The sequence below is a fragment of the Mesocricetus auratus genome, unplaced genomic scaffold (assembly GCF_017639785.1).
Source record: "Mesocricetus auratus isolate SY011 unplaced genomic scaffold, BCM_Maur_2.0 Super-Scaffold_100027, whole genome shotgun sequence".
Classification (NCBI taxonomy): domain Eukaryota; kingdom Metazoa; phylum Chordata; class Mammalia; order Rodentia; family Cricetidae; genus Mesocricetus; species Mesocricetus auratus.
In genome coordinates this window covers 22,624,922-22,648,543 of record NW_024429208.1, presented here as the reverse complement: position 1 = coordinate 22,648,543, position 23,622 = coordinate 22,624,922, and the positions used below count along the sequence as shown (strand labels likewise).

General features: G+C 52.6%; 1 protein-coding gene across 13 annotated transcripts in view; it reads right to left on the bottom strand.

The window, feature by feature from the left end:
• Window positions 1-23,622, bottom strand: part of Col13a1 (collagen type XIII alpha 1 chain) — a 133,488-nt gene that overhangs the window by 23,540 nt on the left and 86,326 nt on the right. For 12 of the 13 annotated variants that reach the window (XM_040732215.1, XM_021227617.2, XM_021227616.2 and 9 more), the window contains 15 exons: window positions 23,483-23,509; window positions 22,129-22,164; window positions 13,335-13,379; window positions 11,901-11,933; window positions 11,122-11,148; window positions 8,304-8,357; window positions 7,118-7,204; window positions 6,540-6,593; window positions 5,407-5,451; window positions 5,012-5,080; window positions 4,443-4,466; window positions 3,151-3,213; window positions 2,267-2,311; window positions 1,842-1,985; window positions 1,155-1,253 (listed from right to left, as the gene is read on the bottom strand). In XM_040732215.1, coding sequence (XP_040588149.1) covers window positions 1,155-1,253; window positions 1,842-1,985; window positions 2,267-2,311; window positions 3,151-3,213; window positions 4,443-4,466; window positions 5,012-5,080; window positions 5,407-5,451; window positions 6,540-6,593; window positions 7,118-7,204; window positions 8,304-8,357; window positions 11,122-11,148; window positions 11,901-11,933; window positions 13,335-13,379; window positions 22,129-22,164; window positions 23,483-23,509 — 852 coding nt within the window. The remainder of the gene's footprint in view (window positions 1-1,154; window positions 1,254-1,841; window positions 1,986-2,266; window positions 2,312-3,150; window positions 3,214-4,442; window positions 4,467-5,011; window positions 5,081-5,406; window positions 5,452-6,539; window positions 6,594-7,117; window positions 7,205-8,303; window positions 8,358-11,121; window positions 11,149-11,900; window positions 11,934-13,334; window positions 13,380-22,128; window positions 22,165-23,482; window positions 23,510-23,622) is intronic. The other variant, XM_021227624.2, reaches the window with a different exon arrangement.

Genomic DNA, 23,622 nt, shown 5'->3' with positions numbered 1-23,622 from the left:
GGAAGAGGGAATGTGGTACCACGCTGCCTGTCACTCCTGTGACTATTGTACACACCATCACATACATGTGCTATACATAGGAAGATGTAACACATGCTAAGACATTTTATAGATGTATGCACACGCATATAGACACATGCGAGTACGTGGCTCTGTCTTGCTAGTTCTAGATTCTAGAAAAATCCTCTAGATGACCTTCAAGAAATAAACTATTGTGAGGTGGATTGTCCACCATGTGGCCAGGAATTGTAGGTGGCATGCAGGAGCTGGGGGACTCAGTCCTACTATGGCAAGGGACCAAGCCTTGTCAACAGCTAGTGACTTGGAAGAGGACTATAGACTCCAAGCAAGAACACAGATGGCCACTGATTTGACTGCAGCCTTGGAGACCCTGGTTGGGGAACCCAACGATGACAGGCCTTGGCTCCTAAGCCACAGAAAATACAGAATGACAAAGGTGTGCCATTTTAAAAGCTGCTGTTTGTGATGGCCCATGGAATACCAATAGAAAGCGAATACAGCTCAGATCCCAGAGCCTTGGGGGAGGACAGGGAAGAGATAACACCAAGCCCAGGAGCTTAGCTTCCATCTTGGAGTGGATGAGCTGAGAAGCTGTGAGTCATCTACCTACTCGCCTGGCCCTGCTGGGTAGGCATTCACTTTCAGGGTCCACTGAGTCACATTCGACCTCTGAGGTTCTTTTACTGTTTTTATGTTGGTGTGTGGGTGTGGGAGGCAGGGTGTCAACCTCAAATGTTCCCCAGGTTGCCTGCCTGGTTTGCTTGCTCGATTTCTCTCTCCCTGCTTTTTTGGGCGACCCGGAGCTCACTGACTAAGCTAGGCTGGCTGGCCTGTACACTCCAAGGACCTGCCTGTCTCTTTCTAGTTCTAAGATGGGAATTCCATGTCTGAGTCAAGCACCCTTGGGCCAAGTAGCACCTGAAGACAGATGCCACCACGGTGTGTACGAAAGAAACTAGAATTCTGTTTAGATCCAATCAGGACTCCAGACCTGCTGACAGGCCCAGGCGACTGTAGCCTGGCGTGATGCCTGGCACTCTTAGGCTGTTGGCCCCAGTGAGGAGCCCCTCGCTCCTGTGCCCTCATCTGCAACTGCCTGTGGACACGCTTGACGCCCAGTCCTCTCGCCTTACTGTGAATCCCGGGAGCCCGATGGGCCCAGGTAATCCTGTTGCTCCGGGCTTCCCTTCGTCACCTGGCTCTCCTTTCTCCCCAGTTGGGCCGTCTAGACCCTACGGATTGACAAAGATCTCTGTCAGTGAAGCTCGGCGTCATCACACTGAGCAAATGTGCCCATCTGTGGCATGCATACATGCGTGACTCCCTCCCTCCGAGGGTGGGTGTCCAAGGGGGGTGCCATTTCACAGATGGAACTACTGATGCCCAGGAAAAGCTCCTCAGCTAAGTCAGCAGCCTTGCTGGACTGGGCAGGGGGTCTTTTCCATTCATGCAAACTCTTCTGATTAGGGCTTCCACATGCTCCTGGAGAAGTAGACTCATAGCCCTGTCTGGGCCTTTTTCAGTATTTCATGGGGGACGGGGATCCAAGGAAAGGCATTGTTATTCCCATTTTAGAGGTGACAAATTGAGGCTCTGCAAGGCCCAGTGACTTTCCAAAGGACAGAGATGAGGTTGGCACAGGACTCAGGTCTCTTGAGTAGGGACCCTACAGGATACCAGCCTTCATAAAGTGAGTTGCATGGCAGGTGGTGGCAGCAATTAAATCTTGGTTCTCTGAACTCGGGAGCAGCAGGCAGCATGCAGAGCCCATGTCAGGATGGAGGTGGTACATGCAAGGTACCAGCTGCCCAGACACTTACCTGGGGGCCTGCTGGTCCTGTCTCCCCTTTCTCCCCGGGGCTCCCTGGGGGTCCAGCCTCTCCCTTCATCCCCGGAGGCCCATCCTTTCCTGGGGGCCCTTGGGGGCCAGCGGGCCCAATGTCTCCGGGTTTTCCTCGAGGTCCCTATAGAAATATTAATGGCACTTCTTAGGGATATTAGTGGAGAAAAGAGGAGGGGGGAGAGGAAGATCAGAGAAGGGTTGGTGGTTAAAGGCTGGGGTCGCTGGCACTGGCTGGATGGGAGCTGATAAAGAGATCCCCAGGCTGGCTCTGCTAGTGTGCAGCTGAACTCCTCTTCCTAGCCCTCCAACTTTTCCTGGCTGGACCTCCTCCTGAGCCCTCCTGTCCACACTCCCTGGGTGAGAACCACCTGCAGAATCCTTGCCGTAGACAGTGTTGTTTACCTTGTCCCCATCGTGTCCTGGAGGGCCTGGCAGTCCAATCTCCCCCTGCAGCAGGGGCAACAGAAAGGGTTTAGAGCCAATGCACCAATGCCCACCTCCTTGGTACCCTGCCCCTGCTCCCACAGCTTCCAGAAGGCACGCCTTTGGTTGCCTCAGGATCCCAAAGTATAGTGGTGAGGGGAGCTGAGCATCTTGCGACCCATGTTTTAGCCGCAGTGTCACACAGCTATCTCTGAGAGCCCTGAACATCCCACAGCTCCTGGTCACTTTAGCCCAACCCTCCTGGTCTCACTGCCTGCAAGGAGCTCTGATCCACTTCACCGCAATCTCAGACCCTTCCTCATTTAGGCTGGGGACGGGGGAAGGGTGGTAACATGATGTAGGAAGGAACAGGGGGAGAGGCAGCTAATTCCGCTGCATGGGTCTGGAGTGACTTCCTGGAGAAGGCTCCCTGGAGGAGGGCAGGCTCTCAGAGGCAGAGAGAAAACCCAAGGTTTCTTCTAGAAAAGCAGAGGAAAGGGTGGGCGGAGGACGGGAAGAACGGCGAAGGCACTGAGGGAGGTGAGAGTTGGAAAGGGGTAGCCTGGGTCTGGTGGCTGTAACTAGGGGCATGTTCCAGATCCTACTGTATCTGAGGGGGTCTCTGAAGGGCAAAACCAGCCTATTGCCAGGGAAGAATGGCAGAGCTTGAGGCCAGCACCGAGGGGACTGGAGTGGGTGGTCTAAGGTACAGAGAGGGATGACAGGCAAGCATGGTGGTACTGGTAACATTGGGGGGTCACACAACATGGGGGTGCTCAGAATGTACGATGCTTTCAGCATTTTAAATGCCTGACTCTGCTCCCCACCTCCCCAGCCCCCCCCTTCCCAGTCCCCAGGCTTACCCTTTGACCTGGGCTCCCTGGAGGTCCAGGTGGGCCTGTTTGTCCAGGAAGACCAGGAGGACCCTAGGAAGGAAAGGAAGGATTTTCTAGCAGGAGGGGTGGCTGTCACCAGAGGGCTGTATGTGCTGCTGGTTTACAGGGATCCGTCACTTTCAAACATAACATTTCCTCAACCGTGTGTGTGTGTATATGTGTGTGTGTGTGTGTGTGTGTGTGTGTGTACACAAAGTACACCATGGATGTGAGGTCAGGGGACAACTTTGTGGAACTGATTCTCTCTTTTACCTGGATGAAATTCAGGTCTCCAGGCATGTATAGTAAACACCTTCATTTGCTGAGCCAACTCACTAGCCCAACACTTGGCTTTTTACATAGGTTCTGGGGACGAAACCTGGGTCCTCGTGTTCAAAGGTCCAGCAAGCAGTTCCTGACTGAGCTATCCCCCTTACCTCTAATGGCCCTTTAAAATCACATATTCTAATGTTCCTAAATGAAGCCTACTGGTTCTAGAACCTTGTGGTTTTTACCAGTGTCCAGGGATGAGAGAGATGTCCCTGGAAATGCAGTTTGTTTGTTTGTTTGAGACAAGGTCTTGTAGGTGACTCCAGAACTCACTACAGAGACCAGACTGGCCTTGAACTTGGGGTGACCCTCCTGCCTCTGCGTCCTGAGTCCTGGGACTATAGACGAGAACCACCTTGTGTATCATCCTACTGTATACAGAGATTCCCCCACCACAGTTCAAGAACCTTGGGACCCCTTTCCTTTCCACTGTGGAGGTTGAAGTTGGTGACAGTTGTAACTACAAATGTTTCCTTCAAGCCTGCCACTGGTCGGCACATGTGCAGAACCCAGCATGGAATATCCAGGGGTTTTCCGGGCACAGATACTGAGATTGCAAAGACAGCTGCTACTTATTTTCCAGAGAGAGAGAGAGAGACAGAGATAGAGAGACAGAGACAGAGAGACAGAGACAGACAGAGAGAGACAGAGACAGACAGAGAGAGACAGAGAGAGACAGAGACAGACAGACACCATGCCCCAGGAGATGCTGTAAATACAGCCATGAGTTCACATTGTGCCTGTGTGAACCACTGGAGAGATGAGGGACTGTCACCACCAACAGCCCTGATACAGGAGGCATAGCTCCTGCCCCTGTTCAGGATTGGTGCACCCCCTGCCTGGCATGACCCAGAAGCTCAGTAAATGCCTTCTGGAGGTCAGAACTCTATACCGTGCTCTTTGTGGCCAGCCCAAGGCCTGAGGGAAAATCAGGGATGAGCACAACTTACCATCAAGGCCAGTGTCCTGATCTCCTGAAAAACAACACAGTACAATTAGCTGGAGGCCTCCCCTGCAGTCATGTCCCTCTGAAGGGCGGCTCTTCCAGTTACTCCTACATGATCCAGCCATGAACAACTGTGCCAAGACAGAGGCACTTACTTAAGATAGAGGCTCCATTCCCTACGGTGGGATGCTTTGTTTGGCCTTGATGCAGGGGGAGGGGCTTGATCCTGCCTCAACTTATTGTGCCAGGCTTTGTTGACTCCCCATGGAAGGCCTTACCCCTTCGGAGGGGTGGATGGGGGCAGGTGGGATGGGGAGTGGGGGGAGAGGTAGGAGGGGGAACTGTGGTTGGTATGTAAGGTAAGAGCATAAATAAAAAACAAAAACAAACAAAAAAGATGGGGGCTCATGAACTTGAGACAGGATGAAACTGACAGAAAACTGTTTTAGGGAGGCAGAGGCAGCTCCTACCAGGAGAAGAGGTGCCTGGGAGTCATGTGCCAAGTATTAGCCATGGGCTAAGACCTCCAGTAGGACTTGGAGGTCTCCAGCCTCCACAGCAGAGCCTACTCACCTGAAGTGCCTCGTTGATGTTTCCATTGTAATCCACCATCTCTCCCTTGCCGGGTTCACCCTTAGAGCCCTGAAAGACAGAGGAACTCTCAGTTACAGCCTGGGACAGGAGAGGCCCGAGGACCTGTAGTCTCTGGTGGTGGTCCCTGTACCTGCCCGGACACAGGGTGGCATGGGGCGCCCAGGACTGCTTGTCAGGGTGCTCAAGGCTTTTCAGAACAAGCCAGCAGTGCGTGTTTGAGCACTCAAGACTAGACAGCCCCGGAAATGGATAAGTTTAGTCACCTGGATAGGCAGACCTCCCTCCTAGGGCTAGCACACAATTCTCTTCCCACCCCTCCAAGAGCTCAGGTTCCAGTCCCTTCATGCTACAACGCCAGTGATAGACGAACATACCTTGGGGCCAGCTGGTCCCTGTTCCCCAGCGGCTCCTGGCTGCCCCTGTTGCATGACAAATGAGAGACGTGGTGGATAAGGTTGGATGTGAGAACACTGATGTCCTCAGGTGAGCTACACTTCAGGAACCACAGTGCGGCCAAGCGGCTCATTCGTCTTGGCTCAAGTCAACAGGACAAACTCCCTGTATGCTTCAGTGTGGACTCTGCCCCCTTCCAGAAACATCCTTGACGCCTGCCCACACTTTCTTCCTCCGAGTTTGAGTTCCTCAGGGTCCTCCTCCTTTTGCACTTAATGACATCCCTTCTTTTCTGTCCTGTTAGTGACTCTCCTCTGTCCCTTTAGCCACCTTTGCTCAGTTCCCTAACCCAGTCACAACCTTGGCAGCAGGTATCCAGCCCTTTGCTTCTTCTGATTTCCATTCTGCACCAACTGCAGGGGCTCACTGCCTGGTCTTCAGTGAGGGCCTCAATAAGCCCCTGTGGTCCTTTTAGGAACCTCTCTCCCGGGGACAGAAAGAACCACAGGGTGAAACACAGAGTCCAGGAATGTCACAGCTAGAGGGACACTGATGTCCTAGAGTGGGCTAGGGTCTGGGGGGGATGCTCCTACTGGAAATAGGAGCAGGTGACATGGAATAGACGGGATAGTCATGTCAAGAGAAGGACAAATCACACATCCAGCTTTTCCGGGATAATGTGAACGCAAAGTCAAACATAAAGAGAAACTGAAAACTTTGTCAACTCAGGTGACCCTGCCACTGCCCCTCTGAGGACTGCCTTCTGTGTCCCTTCCACCTCAGCATTTCGGTTATCACAGGCCTGAGAAAGAGGCAGAGAGAACTGGACAGACAGGAGCTCTCCGTCCAGATCTGTGGCTCGGGAAGTTACTCTAAGCCAGGGCTTGTACTCAAATCCCCATTCTCCAGGCAGGCTTTTGCATGCCCATTGTCTCAGTGGATGCTTCTCTGAGGTCCAAGTCAAAAGGTGCAATCAGAAGCCACAGTCATAGCTGGGCTAGCCTGGGGTCAGCAGTGGATTCCAGGGAGGAGAGGGATAGTTGGTTTCCTGAGCTGTGCTTGAACACCCCCAAACTACCCTCATTCTGCTGTTCCTGACGGTGGGGGACTTTACCTTGTCTCCTTGCTGTCCTGGGGGCCCAGCCTGGCCATCGACACCAGCTTCTCCCTGGGGAGAAAAGAGAGGGGATGAGGACACCCGGGGCAGTCGGATCAGCTGCTAGAGAGCCAGGTCCTGCCTGCCTGGGCAACAGAAGGGGACATGGAGGCCCTAAGAGTCAGGGAGAGAGATCCACATGAGTCCAGGATGGGCTGCACGGAGAGAGGTGTGATGGCAGGGGCCATTCTTGCACGTCTTTTAGTAGTCCTGGGAAGCAGACCAGAGTTTGGGAATACAGCTTTCTAATTCCCCTTCCCTATATCAGAAGACATGGTGGCCAGGCACCTCCAAGTCCCCATTGACACCCAGGCTGTGGAAACCTAATGAGCTATGATGCCAGGCCAGAGAGCATGGGGTGGTGATGCTGCTGGGTCTGGCGAAGCCGCAGCTCCTGCGGAGCTAGGCTGCAGCTGTTTCTCTAGGATGCCGGGAAGGCAGCCGCCGCCACGCTTAGCACCTTGCCCTCCCAGTGCTGTCCACCTGCCCAGCTTTGGGGTTCCACATCTGTCGACATAGGGCCAGCCAAGACTCACCTTTGGCCCAGGGGGCCCAGGGAGCCCTGGGGGGCCAGGCTCCCCCCTGCCTCCTCCAATGGCATTGCCTGCATCACCCTTTTCTCCCTGGGGATGGAAAGCAGAGTGATGTCATTGGTTCTCCACGCTGGGGGAGGTGGCTGACCGACTCCTGCCCAACAAAGAAGAGCAGCAGACTGGGAGTCCTGAGGCCGACTGCAGAAAGGGCATTGAAGGGTCAACCCTGCCACCAGCGACCAGTGTGATGTTGGCCATTGAGGCAGGGGGTGAGGGCACAAGTTACACTGGGGTCTCAGACAGTGCATGCTCCTGGGTGGGTTGAGAATATGCAGTGTTGACAGGAAGCTTTGTCTACCTCTTCAGTCCTGCATGCTCAGGGTCTTTGACCACAACTCTTCTGGAGGCTTCTCTTGTGTAGCTCTCTCCAGACATAATGGACCTCATGTCTTTTTTTTTTTTTTTTGAGACAGGGTTTATCTGTGGCATTGGAGGCTATCCTGGAACTAGCTCATGTAGACCAGGCTGGTCTCGAACTCACAGAGATCCACCTGCCTCTGCCTCCCAAGTGCTGGGATTAAAGGCATGCACCACCACCGGACCTCAAGTCTTTTTAAAATGGCTTACTTTTAAAAATTAGTTTAAGGAACCTAAGCAGATGTGCCTCACAAGCTAAAGGATGAGGCTTTGGATTCCCAGCAGCACCCCTGCCTCCATCCCTACAGTGAAAAGCCAGGTATGGTACCATGTGCTTATAGTCCCAAGGCTGGCAGGGGCGATGAGGAAGGCAGATCCCTGAGGCTCAGCCTAGCTGAATTGTCAAGCAGGGGTCCTGCAGAAAAAACACTGTCTCAAAAACCACAGTAGACCTCTGGCCTCCATATGCACACGCACATGTGCCCCATGCACAGGAGCGCATATAGGAACACATGCATGCTTACAAATGCGCAAATAAATAACCAATTTAAATGAGTTGATTTTCAGAGCCTGCACAAAGAAATCCAAGCAAGGTCTGACTAGCTACTGAATTCTTCAGATCGGGACAGTCTTGGGCCATCTTGTGGGGTCCACACCTCCATCTGGCTGTGCCCCAGCTGCTTTCCCCTAGTCTGGGAATGTACAGGGCCAAGGAGACACCAGGACTTGCAGAGAGCCCACCATCCACCACTGAAAATGTGTACCCACTTACCTTCTGCCCCAAGAGGCCAGAGAGCCCAGGAGAGCCTGTAGCTCCCTTCTCACCCTGCAGGGAGGGAGGGGGAGGGCAATGGGAAAGGAGAGAGACAGAGCGATTAAGAACAGCTTCTTCAGGATGTCTGGGGAGACAGCACCCCTACCCTCTTCGCACACTACTCCCATAGCCCTGGCTGTCCTAGAACTCGCTCTGTAGGCCAGGCTGTCCTCAAACTCACAGAGCTCTGCCTGCCCCTGCCCCTGCCCCTGCCCCTGCCCCTGCCCCTGCCCCTGCCTCCCGAGTGGCTCTCCTGGTTTGCAGTGCCTCTGCCCCCTCTTGGACCTCTGTCCTGACTTCCTCTTTCCTGAAGCACTTTACATGGGCAATGGCCCGCATCCCTGCTCTGCTCCCACATGAGCCTGGCTCTTAGAATTCTCAGGATGCAGAAGAAACCCTGGCCACAGGTTTGAATGCCCCTCTCTTGAGAGCCCCGGAAGCAGGGAGGAGGGCAGTTTGGAAAGCGAGAGCTTGGGAATTCCCCTTTATATGCACTCTGCTCTACTTCATGTCTTTACATCTGTCCCCCTTGTCCTTCCCCACCTCCCTATCTTCTCTGTCCTCCTCCTGTCTCTACATAGAACCTATATGCCAGAATGCCCTTTTCGAGGTTTGTGTCATGGGCCAAATTTGTGTTCCAGCAAAGTTCGGTGTTGAAGTCCTAACCTCTAGTACTACAGAAAATGACCTTTTTCTTTTTTGAAATAGGGTCATTGAAGATCAGTCAAGATCAAATACGAAGGGGGTCATGCCAGAGTAGACAGAGCCCAATGCTTCTATGACATTATAGGTTGGGGACGTCTGGAGACAGGCGGACAGACACACAGACACAGACACACAGATGCTAGGTGGAGACGGAGGTAGATGAGGTGAGGCTTCTGCAAGCTGAATGGACATGAATGCTGTCATAAACTGCTCCGGAGGCAAAAGCCTCAGAATGTCACCTTCCCTGCTACACCCCGCCTTTGGGCTTCTGGCCTCGAGGGCTCTAGAGGATGCAAGTTTGCTGTTGAATACATTTGGTCTGAGGATCGTTGATGCAGTCTCCTTGCTCCTGCTTTGTCCAATGTTGAAGAACTTGGCTATCTGTCCCCGTGGCATGAATCACTGAGTCCTGTAGGGTTACTGGAATCCAAGCCTCATTTCATAGGTGGGGACAGCATGCTCCATGAGGTAGGTGGCTTTGGACAGCCCCTTACTGAGCTAATGGCAGGAGTCAGTTTCTCCTAGGTACCCCATGCTCCACCTTTTAAGGCACAGTATTCATGTTGCTTCCACAGTGTCTGTATGAGTCAGCAAGGCATCTTAACAAAATAGCAGGCATTGGTGGCTGAGATAGCAGACGTCCAGGCTGTTATCATACCATACTGCCATTTGGGTGCCTGTGCGAGGGAGAAGGGAAGGGCTCTCTCCTGGCTTGTAGATGGCTGTTTTCTGTCTGTTCTCACTTGTCCAAGAGGAAGACTATCTTCTTCTGATAAGGCCACCAGTGTCATCAGATTAGGGTCCTATCCTAGTGACCTCATTTAACCTTTATTATCCCCTAAGAGCCCTGTCCTCTAGTGCAGACACCTTGGGGTGCTGGGCTTTAGCATATGGATTTTAGAGGGTATAGTTCACTCCACAGCAGTGCCCACTGGAAAGCGTGCCCCACCAGTAGGGAGTTGAAGCAGGTTGGCATTAGAATTCTTGCCTCCACTGAAATGAGTGTGATAATGACATTCCTATGCACAAGAATATGGCCTGAGGGACTCTGGGGCCACTGTCTTAATGACCTTTCCAGCTGGAGCCAGGAAAAATGCCACACGGAGTCTCTAAGTGTCATTCCTGATGCTTGCCCTTGGATATAGGCTGCCTGGTATGGAGACAGGAAGGGAGGTAGAGAGCCAGGCAGGAGCCTGGCAAGGACCACTGGGATGGGAAAAAGGCAGGCCTGACTAGCGCCCTGCTGCCTAGCCTTGTCTGGTCTGCCTCTGGGATGGGTTTTAGCCTGGGGACTCCCAATAGCTGGAGCAAAAGATACTGGTCCTACCTACAGGGATGCTCTGCAACAAGATCGACGAGGTACGGCCCTTGTCCCCTGGCCTTGTCCCCTGGCCTTTCACTGGTAGCCAAGGACTTCTGGAAGGGTTTGTGTCCCCAGGTTTGCTGGTCCATGCCACATCCCCTTCTTCCACACCATGCCTACCCAGCTCCTACAGGAGCTATAGGGTAGAGCCCCTGGCGCAGGGGTCTCCTGAGGCCATTCTGTCCTACCCACCCCGTCCCTTCTTTCCCAGCACACCTGGGGCCCCAGCTTCCCTGCGTCTCTCATAGAAATAAGAGAAAGCCATTGATAAATGGACACGGTGGTGAGGGGATGATGGGTAAAATCAGAGACCAGGGCTCCCAGACAACTGTCCTCAGGCTCCTTGTAAACGAAGTGTTCAGATGAGCATATGGATAGTGCGTACCACATTGGCTCTTTAGGATTTTCCAGTGCGCGTTTAGCGCATTGGCGCACTCCCTGTCACCAAGGCCTGCACCAAGGATTGGATTTGAGGCCTCCCGCAAGCCAGGTAAGTGCACCACCAGCAGCTGTGGTGCTCTTTTGCCGTTCCCTTGACAAGAAGTCTTGCCAAGTTCAACGGGCTTGATTTGAGCTGTGACCTTCCTGCCACAGCCTCCCCCCAGCCCCCGGGGTGGGGGCTGGAAGCAAAACTGTGGTCCCTGTTGGCCTCACCCCACAGCCCATCTCATTTCTCTATGCCCCATAGGATTCCCTTTCCACCAGTACCTTGGCTCCTGGAGTCCCTGGCTCGCCCTGTGTGGAAACAAAGAAGACATGAGTGAAGAAAGGGAGAGAGGCAAAGCAGCAGCAAGGGCTGGGGGGAGGGGCACTTCCTCTGCTCAGGGGAAATTCCAGGACAATTGCCTTCTGGGAAGCTGCTCCTAAGGGTCTCATCTTCTCCCTAGATCAGTGGTTCTCAACCTTCCTAACGCTGAGACCTTTTATACAATTCCTCATGCTGCGGTGACCCCCCCAAACATAAAGTTACTTTTGGTGCTACTTCCTAACTGTAATTTTGCTACTGTAGTGAATTGTAATGTAAATATCCATACTTATGATCTATACCCTGTGAAAGGCAGGACCCACAAAGGGGTCATAACCCACAGGTTGAGAACCACTGCCCTAGAAGGATGGGCAGCTTAGCGGCATCCCAGGAGGAAGGGTGGTGGTGGTGCCCCCTTTGAGTCAAGCTTCTGCAAAGATCAGCATTGGGTACCATTGGGAACCCCTATGGTACCCACTGGCTTAGTTAAGGACTCAGGGAAAAGATGTTGGCTCTCCTCTCAGAGGCTTTGGAAATCCACGACAGTGGATTCTGCAGTGTGGGAAAAGAGGTGGCTTCTCTCAGTGGCAGACTAGGGAGGCCCTGTAGCAGAGACTGGAGACCTGGCTGAATCCTCTGTCCTCCCCTGGGTCCAGCTGCCATGCTGCTAAGGCCCCAAGCTCCAGCTCTGTGGTTTCATGACAGTGTGCCCCTAACACACCGAGTGACAGTGTTTACCGACCTTCATCCCAGCCACGGCAATCCCAGGAGTCCCCTGGTGGAGGGAAAAGAGAAAAAAAAAAGCATGAAGGTCTCTGAGGTCAGGGGCAGCTAGCAGAGCAGCTCTGCCTGGTCTACACATGTCTGCTGACTGACAGATGGTCCTGCCCCAGAGTAAGAGAGAATACGACAGGCTGAGTTGGGCACCCCAAGAGTGCACCTAAGGATGGAACCACCTTCTGGATTGCCAGGACTTCCCTGGGATGTTCAGTGGGGACAGTGAGGCTTAGGCTAGTAAGTCCCCATGGTCAAAGGGTGGGGTCTACCAGGCAACGCCATAGGAAGATGCTGGTTTCACCAAAGATTAGTGCACCCCTGTGTCTAAGTGGGGTTACTGACACCCACAGCTCTCTAGACATCTGCCCTCAAGAACTGGGAGCAAACCCTACCCCTTCTTCTCTGTGTGTGGTATATGTTGTGTATGCACATGTGTTTGTAGAATCACACGCCCACATGTGGAGGTCAGAGGTCAATGTCAGGTTCTTTCCCTATTGCTCTCTCTCTCTCTATCTTAAGTTTCTCTCACTGAACCTGGCACTCATGATTGTCTAGACAGGCTGTTCAGCAAGCCCACAGGGACCCTCCTGTTTCCTCTTCCCATCGCTGGGATTATAGACACGAACCACCCCATTTACATGGATGCTGGGGATCCGAACTCAGGTCCTCATACTCACACAGTTTTACAGTAAGCTATGCTGAGCCATCTTCCTCTTTTTTTTTTTAATTTTGAGTCAGGGTGTCATGTAGCACAGGCTGGCCTTGAACTGGATATATATTCCAGGTTGGCTCTGAACTCCTGATCCTCCAAAGTGCAGGATTACATGTGTGTACCACCACACCTGGTTTATGAAATTCATTTTAATGTTTCCCCAAGACCACATACTTTTGAGGTGAAAATGTTGTTCAAAGTGCCACTCAGAAAAGCCCAAAATGAGGCTGGAGAGATGGCTCAGAGGTTATAAGCACTGGCTGCTCTTCCAGAGGTCCTAAATTCAATTTCTAGCAACCACATGGTGGCTCACAACCATCTGTGATGAGACCTGGTGCCTTCTTCTGGACTGAAGGGGGGTGTATGCAGGCAGAATACTGTATACATCATAAATAAATAAATAAATATTTTTGAAAAGCCCAAGTGGAGGGTGTTGGGGTTCTTGTGGGTTTTTTTGGGGGGTCCTCAGGACCATACTAGAGCTGACAGCTGATTACCTGTGAAGGATTTTATGATCCAGAAATCCTAGGAGGTGATTAGAGCCACATTACACTAGCCTCACTCATGTTAGCAAAGACAGATATAGGAAGAAGAGGGTTGAAGGAGTGTGTACCCCAGGTTGTGAGAAGGAAGGAACTAACATTCCCAGAGTTTGGGAGAGGAACAGGCACAGGAAGGGATGGGTACCTTGGCGCCATGCTTGCCCGGCATCCCCGGCATGCCTCGCTCTCCCTGGAAAAAGAAACAAGAGAAACCATGAGACAAGGACCACATTCGGCATTATAGCCTACAAGCTTGAGCATCCAACCCCCATGAGTTCTGAGGACCCTGCCACGGCATCGGCCACACAGGCCACTCCCCTCCCTCTGTTCCATGACACCATCTGGCAGGAAGACCCAAGTCACAGGTGTAGAGGAGAAAGGGAGAGAGACAAAGAGGAGGATGGGGGTTGAAATTAACAAGAACACACACACACACACACACTCACACGAATTAAACTTAGGGAGATGGCCCTGAACTGGTTTTGCTGAGGATGCTCCTGCCTCCACTATGCTGGGCCTGGAGTCAGGATATGGCAAGAGCAGCCATGTGGCTACTTACCTTCTATAGACCTTTCTACCCTGCCACAGGTTTGCTAACATGGTGCCCACTGCTGAACCAGACATGTGCATGTCTCTACTTTCATCCAGGGCCTCTTCTTCCCAACCTCTCTGGGCTTGTGAGCTGCAGCTCATTTTTCAACCCCCTTTCTGATCCTGCCTGGCCACACATAGCAGCTCGCTGCAGCTTTTCTGGGGTTCACGGGCAGGGCGGTGCCACCTCAGCTCTGCCCTTCTTAACTTTCAATGTCTTCTTCTCCCCTTATGACTGCCATATCTACAGGAGGAAGGGGCACCAGGAAGGCAGGCAGTCACTCCGTCATGAAACGGGCCAGGAGATGACAGCCAGTGACAAAAGGGGGCCAAGAAAAGGTTGAGTCAAGATGGCAATAACCCAATTGTCTAGCGGGGCTAACTCTTGCCTCATGCACCGAACCCCACAGGACACCCCAGTAGGATGTGAAGATGCAGCAGCACCCTGCCAGCCTGCTGGCTGTGCTTCACGTGATGCTGCGGGTGACAAATCCAGGCACACTGACTCCCACTGGAGCCCCCAGCTGACCTGTACGGTTTCATCTGTTCCGACTCTCTTCCCTGCCACCCCACAGGACAGCTCTGCCCTCCCTTCTCCAGGCAAAGGCGAGGGACTCCCATTCTCTTCCTCCATGCTGACCCCTCCCCACTGGTATCTCCAAGTCTCCCAGCACACAGCCTAGATAATGAGGTTTTCAACTTCACGGTCCCCAGGGCCCACAGATAAAAAGACACGGGAGCTCCTGCGCTCCTGTTCCGAAGATTGACCACTGTGTTCCTAAAAGCGCTGACCACTTCCATGGCCTCACGGTTCTCTGCTACTTCCTCAGTTCAAAGCCGTATTTATGACTCCGTGAGACCCTTTACTGTCCCCATGACCTAGTTCTGGGTCCTCACATTGTATCCCCTCCCCCTAATACTGGACTGAACCCAGAGATTCATGCATGCCGGGCAATTGCTTTCCTGTTGAACTCTATGCTCAGGAGATGTCTTCACCTTTAATTTTGAGACAGGGTCTCACTAAGCTGTGTAAGAAGGTCTTGTGCTCACTCTGTAGCCCAGATGGGATTGTGAGCCTCCTGCCTCAGCCTCCTGACTTTCTGGGATCACAGGCTAGTGCCACCAAGCCCAGCTCCCTTTGCACTTGACATCTGTGCACACACGTTCGTGTCCATCTGTGACAGACACTGCATCATATTCATCCTCTTAGAGTCGAGTGCCTGAGTCCTACAGAAGGCCCCCATCTTTAGGTCCAAACACCAAATAAATCCTCTCCACCTTGGCCTGCTCAGCTGGAGGGGTCTGGCCAGCACGGGCAGGTCTGCTCTGTGGCCAGTAGAGGGTGCAGGAGGGCCTACTCTGAACTTTGCCATCTTGGCCACAGCGGCCTTAAAGACCCCTTGGGGTCCTGGGTGGCACTCATCTCTAGAGGATCAGGTCAGCTGATAAGATTCCAATGGACTCCATCACACTGACTGTCCCTGGACCTATGGTTCTCAACCTGTAGGCTGGGACCCCCTTTGGGGTTGCATACCAGATATTTACATTACGATTTATGACAGTAGCAAAATTACAGTTACGAAGCAGCAATGAAGTAATTTTATGGTTGGGGGTTACCACAACATGAGGAACTGTATTAAAGGGTTGTAGTCGTAGGAAGGTTGAGAAGCACTGTTCTAGACAGAGTCCCCTGGTGGGTGCAGGGATATTGGAGGGATATCACCTTGGAAGGTCCTCGCTGCTCTGGGGTCCTGTTTTATTCCTGGGCTTTCTGCAAGGTCTCTGAAATCTCCATCCCCACTCGTGGTAGGCTACGTGTCAGTGTGGCTGTTTTCCTTTCTGAGTCAACACTTTCTCTTTTGCACAGGCAGATCAGACTAGATCTATTCTTCTCCCCCTCCCAGCCCCCCCCAAACCCCGCCCTGGCTGCCTGCATGGTAGGACATCAGTCAGAGCTGGAGAGGAGACGCTTGGTCCATGGTTCTAGAAAAAGGAGTCTTAGCCTTGGGTAAAAACACAAGTCTAGGAGGGGGCTCAGTGGGGGCACCACTATCCCTCCCTCTGTCTCCAGGATGGCCAAGGATGCTGTTTTACTCAGGAGTGCACCAGGAGAAGCCATGCCCACAGTGAGGGCCCCAGGCTAACCCAAACAGTCCTTAGCTAGAGTTGGCTTGACCTTATGAAGACAAGCCTACACATACAAAAGAACCAGCCATCCTTACTTCCTTCTAGGGAGCAGTCCTCTGTAGGGTGGCTAAGCTCCCCTTTCTCACCCCCAGCCCCCTCCGCTGATCTTGGTTTCGGGGGCCTCAGGACTTCCCTTCTGCCTGCCGTTGTTTTGTTGGGCAGGAAGCAGGGGCGCCTGGCTGACCCCACACCAGGACTCTCTCCACTCTCATTAGCTTCACTGCTCAGCTCCAGCCTAAGGGCTTGCCCTGTCTGACCTCTGGATAGGCCAGAGAGCATTGCTTCCTGGACTGGGGGGGGGGCGCGGGCGAGGCACCCTTCAGAATCCAAGATGCTGTTTCAGAGGGGGAAGCAGGGGCAGGCGTGGCCACGGCTGACGGACAGCAACACACTTTGAAGCCGTGGCTTTCTATTGCCCTCTTGAGCTTTTCAGTTCCAAAGGCGCAGGTGGAAGGAGCTGTGCTCACAGCTTGACCCTGCTGGCTCAGTTCCGTGCTTGGCTTTGTGGCTTAGATCTCACAGCTGTCCAAGCCTATGGCTCGGATGCCTCCCTGTCTCTACCTTCCCAGTGGGGATCTCAGAGGCTCCCTGGCGGGGAGGGGGCAAAGTGGGTGCTCCAAGTGCCCCAAAGGGTCTTGGCCCCTCTGCCCAGTAGATGATGACTGTGACTCCCAGGCTGGCAGCCACCCTTGGAGGATGCTGGTTCTTTAACATGGTGCCAAGAAACAATGAATGGGAGCTGCATGTGTGTGTGTGGGGGGACTGCGGTCACTGTGCTTCAAGAGACAAACTAAGTGATCTTGAAGGCCTGTCCCAGCTCCTAGGAATGCTCTCCCCATGAGTCCCCACCCCCAACATCAACAGGTTCTATGCCCTTTGAAGTTTCCAGGTAGGAGGACCCATCCTTTCTACAGATGACAGGATGGCACAAGCCTGGCCAGCGGGTGTGGCCTCCTAATTGGTGATTTACTGTTTGTTGGACAAGCTGCACAGGGACTTGGCACCAAGTCTGTCTGCAGGGAATAGGGGTGGGGCTTCGATGTCAGTCCTGCAGCCAAGCAAAAGGCCAACAGGCAAGGGAGATGAACTGATTTCCCTAACTTGGGGCCAAGGCTCTCCTACTGGGGGTCAGTGACATAGCATCTTTGTTCTTAGCAGGGGATGAGGGATTGCCTGATGAGGGGCTGGGGAGCCCTTAAGTTGGAAAAGTTGTAGAGATGAGGGTAGGAGACATAACTCTTTGTCCCAGGCAAGAGTTCTCGGTTTGTCCTTCCAGGGGGAAAAGGGTGACTGAGTTCCTGCTTCCCCGGAACCGTGGAAATCCCAGGTCCTCCGGTAATTAGGGCTGGCAGGAAGTGATCCAGGGAATTCCTGGGTCGGGTGCCCCATTGAAGGCTTGGGGCTTTGGAAGGATGGCTGGCTTGTAATCGCAATTTGAGATCGGTTGATTGTGTAGTCAGTTCCAAAGGAAAAGTCAGTTCTAATTAATCTGTGCACTTTGGAGGGCAGAGCTGAGCCCAGAGGTCACAGAGTGGGGGCTGGGGCTGTCAGGTCCCCTCGAGGCCCACGTCTCCCTGTTCTTATCTGCATCCATTTCAAGAGTCTGAATGTCCTCACTGGGACTTCCCAAAGTTGACAGAAAATGCTGTGTACCCTCTGCTGCTTGGAAATGGCCACAGGGGGGCTTGGGTCACTTGGACCCTCTGTGAGCCAGAGGGCCACACGGATCACTCAGGAGTAGTGGGGGTTGGAGAGGAGCTGTTTTAGAAGAGGCTTAGCTGTCTAGGGTCACTCCTCTGGGCAAGCGTGTTCTCAGTTCATCTAAACGTGGTACCCATGTGCCTAACCTTCAGTCCTGTGAGATCTGAACCCATGATCTCAGCTTCCATTTCATGGCCTTCCTGGGAAGATGAGGGAGAAAGCCTTTCAAAACACTAAATTCCTTTGGAGACCCTAACATGCAGGTAGCAAAGTCATTCAGAGTAAGGGTTTGGATTGAGACAGACCCAGGTGTCACCACCTCCCAGCTGTGGGCTAGAGGGAGCTTTGCTAGAGAGATCCAAGACTCTGACTTTCTGAGATGGATTTAAAAGAGACAATTCGATGATGCACAGGGCCTGGGGATGAGCCTTAGTTGGTAGAATGCTTGCCCAGCATGTACAAAACCCTAGATTCAATCTCTGGCACCACAAAAACAAACAAACAAACAAACAAGCGAAAAACTGGGTGTGGGCAGCACAGCTATAATTCCAGCACTCGAAGTATTCAAAGACATCCTCAGCTACCAAATGAACTTAAGGTAAGCCTGTGCTCAAAAAGGGGGTGGGGCAAAAAGTGATGGCCTGTGGAGTGTCTGGTACCCTGCCTGGCATGTGGGAGGGGTTCAGAGAGTATTCATAACAATGTTGATCACCATTTCACAGAACTGTATCCTTCAGAACGTGTGTCCTCTACAAAGACCCATGCAAATGACTCGGGGTACAGTAGGAGATGAGCTCCTATCAGGTGTATGACCCACACTAGTCTGAAGGAGACCTGAGGTTGTGATGTGTGATGTTTGAAACATGCTTTGTATTGTGCAGTAGAGTTAAGGTACCACATGGGGATACAACAATATATAACCGGAAGGTTGGCCCCTGGGCAGGTATAGGGGCTGCAACAGAATGCTAGCCACCCTGGGCTTGGATCTCAAAGAGCTGGTAGAGAAGTAAACCTTGCTGGCCTGGCTGAGAGGTCAAAAAGGTCTGGAACAGTCAGCGGAGTGACTGGAGGGAGTGTCTCATTCTCATACTTCACGGGCTGACACTAAACTCCACCTTGTGTGCCAAGCCTGGGAGACAGAACAAGCAGAGCTCATGAGACAGGTCACCGCCCCCTGCCTCTCACAGAGACCACGGTAGGGCGGTTGCAAAGCTCTCTCAGCTCATTGTTACTGTAACTGGTGGCCACGCCTCCCCTGGGGGGGAGGGGTGGGAACACTTCTTTCAGACATTCAAGTCCGTTCCTCCCCCAAACTAAGTTCTCCTCCTTGCACCTTAACCAAGCACAGAGTGGGAGGAAAGAGGGAGAGGGAAGGCTGATGGGCAAAGGGTGTGTGTGTGTGTGTGTGTGTGTGTGTGTGTGTGTGTGTGTGTGCGTGCGCCATGCAGCCTTTCTCTCCTAGAGAATCCACAGGTGCTTTCAGACCTGCTCTGGAGCCCTCAACTCTGACTCCAGCACGTTGTTCATCAACTGTGAAACTTCAGGCAAAGTATTAACACCTGGGGTGGGGGGGTAATGGGCTCTCAGCCCTGTCTCTGGTAAGGACAGAGTGAGACAGGCGCCATTGCACTTTGGCTGAACTAAGACGTGAAGGATGGCTGCACCTGACTGAGCACAAGTGACAATCGCTTTGTGGCAGGATTGAGAGGGAAGCGAGCGTCTGTTTGGACATGAAGATTGCTGGGGTCAAGATGCCGCGGCCCAGTGTGTCTGTCTCCTTGCAGAGGACCTCTCTGATAGAACAAGGGCCCTAGAAGAGGGTCACACGGGTGTGGGGTGCTGAGGTTACCTAGGAGGCAGCTGGGAGGGGTGAAGGTCCAGGGAGGTGGAGGGGCCAGCTCTGGCCTTGGCTGTTAGAAACGTGTGAAAAGAGACTTCTATAGAGAGGAGAAGAGGGGCGTGGCCCAGCAAAGAGAGAAGCCATAAGGAACTCAGCATGAGGGGATGGGCAGAGGGGGCTGCTCCAGAGTCCTAAGACTGAGGGGGCCCTGACTGCCCTAGACGCAAGATGAAAAGATGGGACCCAAGGTGCCAAGAGGCTATGGTGACAAAGCTCTGCGAGGCCTCCAGGGGACATGTGGGGACTGTCTGTGCCCAGGAAGCCATGGCTTCCCTGAGCAAGAAGGGACTGTAACCTCAGCTGCTGCAGAGGTAACCGTTAACAGTGCAGGCCAGTTGTTGCAGGCCTCTGGCTCGCTCCCTGGCACCTGACAAAGTGTCTCAGGTGGGGCCAGAACTGTTTTTCTCTGGAGGGCAGTCAGGTCCTGCAGTCCTGTTCTCCTGTGAGGCCAGAGCACTCTGTGCCTGAGCCAGCAGCCTCCTTCTCCCCAGGAGCTGCCCCACCCCTCAATGGTATTGCATCATTCGCAGCAAATGCCAGGGTTGAATGAACCTTGCTATCACCTGCCCACGTGGAGGATGGCCATGCACACGGGTCCAGGCCCCCAGCATCAGGACACCCTAGCCCTCAGTGGGGCCTCTTCAGTCTTAAGACAACAGTTTTCTAGACTCCGTTTTTGAGGCATTACACTTGTTTGTAGCAGAGGTAGACACTGCTGGTCACAACAGTGCCAGCCAAGGGCATCACCATGACCCTGGGGCCCCTCTCCACCCCTTCACAGGTTGAAAGAACTGATGTGACTACTAATGGGAAAACTGACCCGTGTTGCACCGGGAGGCAATAAATTTTGTGAGTCTGAGTGAGTGGATAGAGGCAACGGTGGGGGCTGTAATTTCCACTTCCTGACACAATGCAAACCTCTCACTTTGTGCAGAACTAATTAAAGATCCCAGGTCTCAGCATTTCCCCCACCAGGCACCATAAAACACCGTAGCAATGGCAGACACCAGAACCCAGAGGGTGTAGCGCCTACTCCTAAGCCAAGTGAGTCTCCCTTTCCAAGATTCCTTCCCCCACCTATACCTTTCCTTCCTGCTGCGTTTCCCCTTCCGGAAGGTTCTGGAGGATTCTGGAGCTTTCCAGCCAAAGGCTAGATCCTTGTAGTATCTGGTGCCATGAGAAAGACCCAGGCCTGGCTTGAATTCTTGTTCTGACTTCTCTTAGCAGAGACTTGGGTAAGCCTCAGTTTCTCCATTTGCTCGGTGGGAGCAAATTATAGCAGCCCCAAGGGGTATAGGATTGGGAGCTATGCAGGCTGTATTGCAGGCAATGCTTGGCCTACAGCTGACATTCAGTAAGCACTGGCTGTATCGAAAGTGTTATGCTCTTATGTCTATTGTAGTAACTGCTTCCGGGCCTTGGCTCAAATGGTTTCCGTGTCTAAAATGATATTTCCTTTCAGGTTTGCAGAAGGATCGCAGAATTCAGCTGAAAATGGCCACAAAGCTTTTCTCCCCCTAGTAAGAACTAGGTCTCAGCCGGGTGTTGGTGGCGCACGCCTTTAATCCCAGCACTCGGGAGGCAGAGGCAGGCGGATCTCTGTGAGTTCGAGGCCAGCCTGGTCTACAAGAGTTAGTTCCAGGACAGTCTCCAAAGCCACAGAGAAACCCTGTCTCGAAAAACCAAAAAAAAAAAAAAAAAAAAAAAGAACTAGGTCTCTTCCTATGCTACTGCAGGCACTTAGCTGTGCGACCCATTTGAGCAGAAGGTCCTTAGGAAATGTGCTATGAGATGATACTGGGAGGAGGCTCGTGTATTTGAGTCTGCCCACCTTCGAGGCTATTCCGGGTCTACCTTGCATGGGGAAGCCCATCTAGCCTGCTGGAAGATGAAAGGCACCTAGAAAGCAGAAGCCACCAGCCAGCACCACCACCCAAAGGACTAAATAAGGCTATCTTTGCCCTCCTAGCTATCAAATGATAAGCTCCTCCTATGAACCCAGGTGGAACTGTAGAACCCTAGGCCAACAATCCACAGAAACATAAGAAATAATCATGATACTAAGTCAGCCAATTCAGGATACTTTGTTACACAGCACTAGCTAGCTGATATACCCACTCATATGGTTGAGCACTTGACTGCTTTAACTCTTCCTACTTGGGCTTTATCTTTCCACCCTGCTTTCAGAGAGCTTTGTAGTGATATCACTCAACAGTTTGCTTCTAGTAAGGCAATCCTTGTCTGCCTGGTCTGGGAACTGCCCAAGAGCAGGGATGGGTCTGTCTGCATCCTCTTCCAGGCTCATTTAGAGGGGCACAGTATTCTAGCTCACCTAGTCCAGATACCAGACATAGCCAGCTAGGCCAATAAGAGAGACACTCTCTTACTTGAGGCTAGGTTGGGCCACCAGCCCACCAAGGCACTGTCCCATCTGTTCCTGTCCTTTTCTGAGTGTTTGGATAACCTTATAAACAACGAGGCTCACATGACTGGCACAGGTATGCGCACACATGTTCCCCACCAAGCCCCAGCCTGTGTGCATCCCTATAATGAGGCTTACCTTGCGGCCATGGTAGCCCTGGATCCCTGGGTCTCCCTGGGGGAAGAAAGAGAAGCCAAATGGGTTTCCATGCCAGACCAGTTGGTGTTCTTTGCTACACAATGCTACCTTCTGACTCCCCATGAGCCCCCTGTTCTCTGGAGGTCCCCCAGACCCAGCTATTCCTGGAGCCCTCATGGTCTCCAGATACCGTTTCGATGTTTGAAGGGTGCTGTGAGGGGTCAGCCTGTCAGAGACCCAGGACTACAGTTTTGGTTCTATCAATGAGTCCTCTCCAGAGCCCTCCCTGGCTCTCTGCTTCCATGTTTATGAAGTGGTGGCCACTGTTGGTGCTTTATGCCCTCTGGTCCCTGGGGTTTCTGACTTCAAAGTGAGTGCCTTTGCCATTGTAGGCTTCCAGGCAACATTTCACAAAAGATCAGATCACTTTGGAGGTTTTTCCATATTGGATAGCTTCAGGATACTGTGACCATGTCACAACATCTGTCTGCCTTGTGTTTCCAGATGGAACACAAGCTCCCAGGCAGCCAAGAGTGCTTTCTTGGTTTCATTCTTTCTTTCCTTCCCCCTCCCCCTCCTCTTCTTCTTCGTCTTTCAAGACAGGGTTTCTCTGTATTTTTTTTTTGAGCCTGTCCTGGAACTCACTCTGTAGACCAGGATGGCTTCGAACTCACAGAGATCTGCTTGCCTCTGCTTCCTGAGGGCTGGGATTAAAGGCATGCGCCACTAATGCCCCACTATATTTTTTTAATGACAGGGTCTCATGTAGCCCAGGATGGCCTCTAAACTTGTTATGTAGCCACAGATAACCTTGAACTTCTGGTCCTCCTGTCTCCACTTTCTGGCTGTGGGTGTAAGCGTCACACTTTGTTTATGATGCACTGGGGATTCAAACCCAGGGCCTCATGCATCCTAGGCAAACCCTCAACCACTAAACTACATCTCCAACCCAGGAGGGTACTTTCTTTCTTTCTTTTTTTTTTTTTTTTTTTGGTTTTTACGAGACAGGGTTTCTCTGTATTGTTTCGGAGACTATTGGTCCAGCCCGGCCTCGAACTCACAGAGATTGGCCTGCCTCTGCCTCCCGAGTGCTGGGATTAAAGGCATGCGCCACCACCGCCCGGCCTTACTTTCTATGCCAACTATAGCACTTGCTCAGCCATCGTCAGCACCCAAGAAGGATGCTACATACTGGGATCAAAGCAGTTCATGAGGAAGAGGTGACGTTTTAGAAACGGACTATGTTTAATCCATCACTCAGCTTCAGTCCCTCTTAGCTCCTTCCTCAGCTGACACTCCCCCTACAGGAAACGCTTTCCTCCAGAGCATCCATTATCACTTAGCGAGCACTTACCTTTGGTCCAGGAGGCCCAGGTAAGCCCTGTAGAAGTAAGAAGGTAAGTGAGTGAGGTTAGTCATAATGGAGGCTGGAGCAGAGCGCCCCAAATAGCTCCAGGGTATCCTGGAGAGCAACTGAGGGCACATGGGGACAGC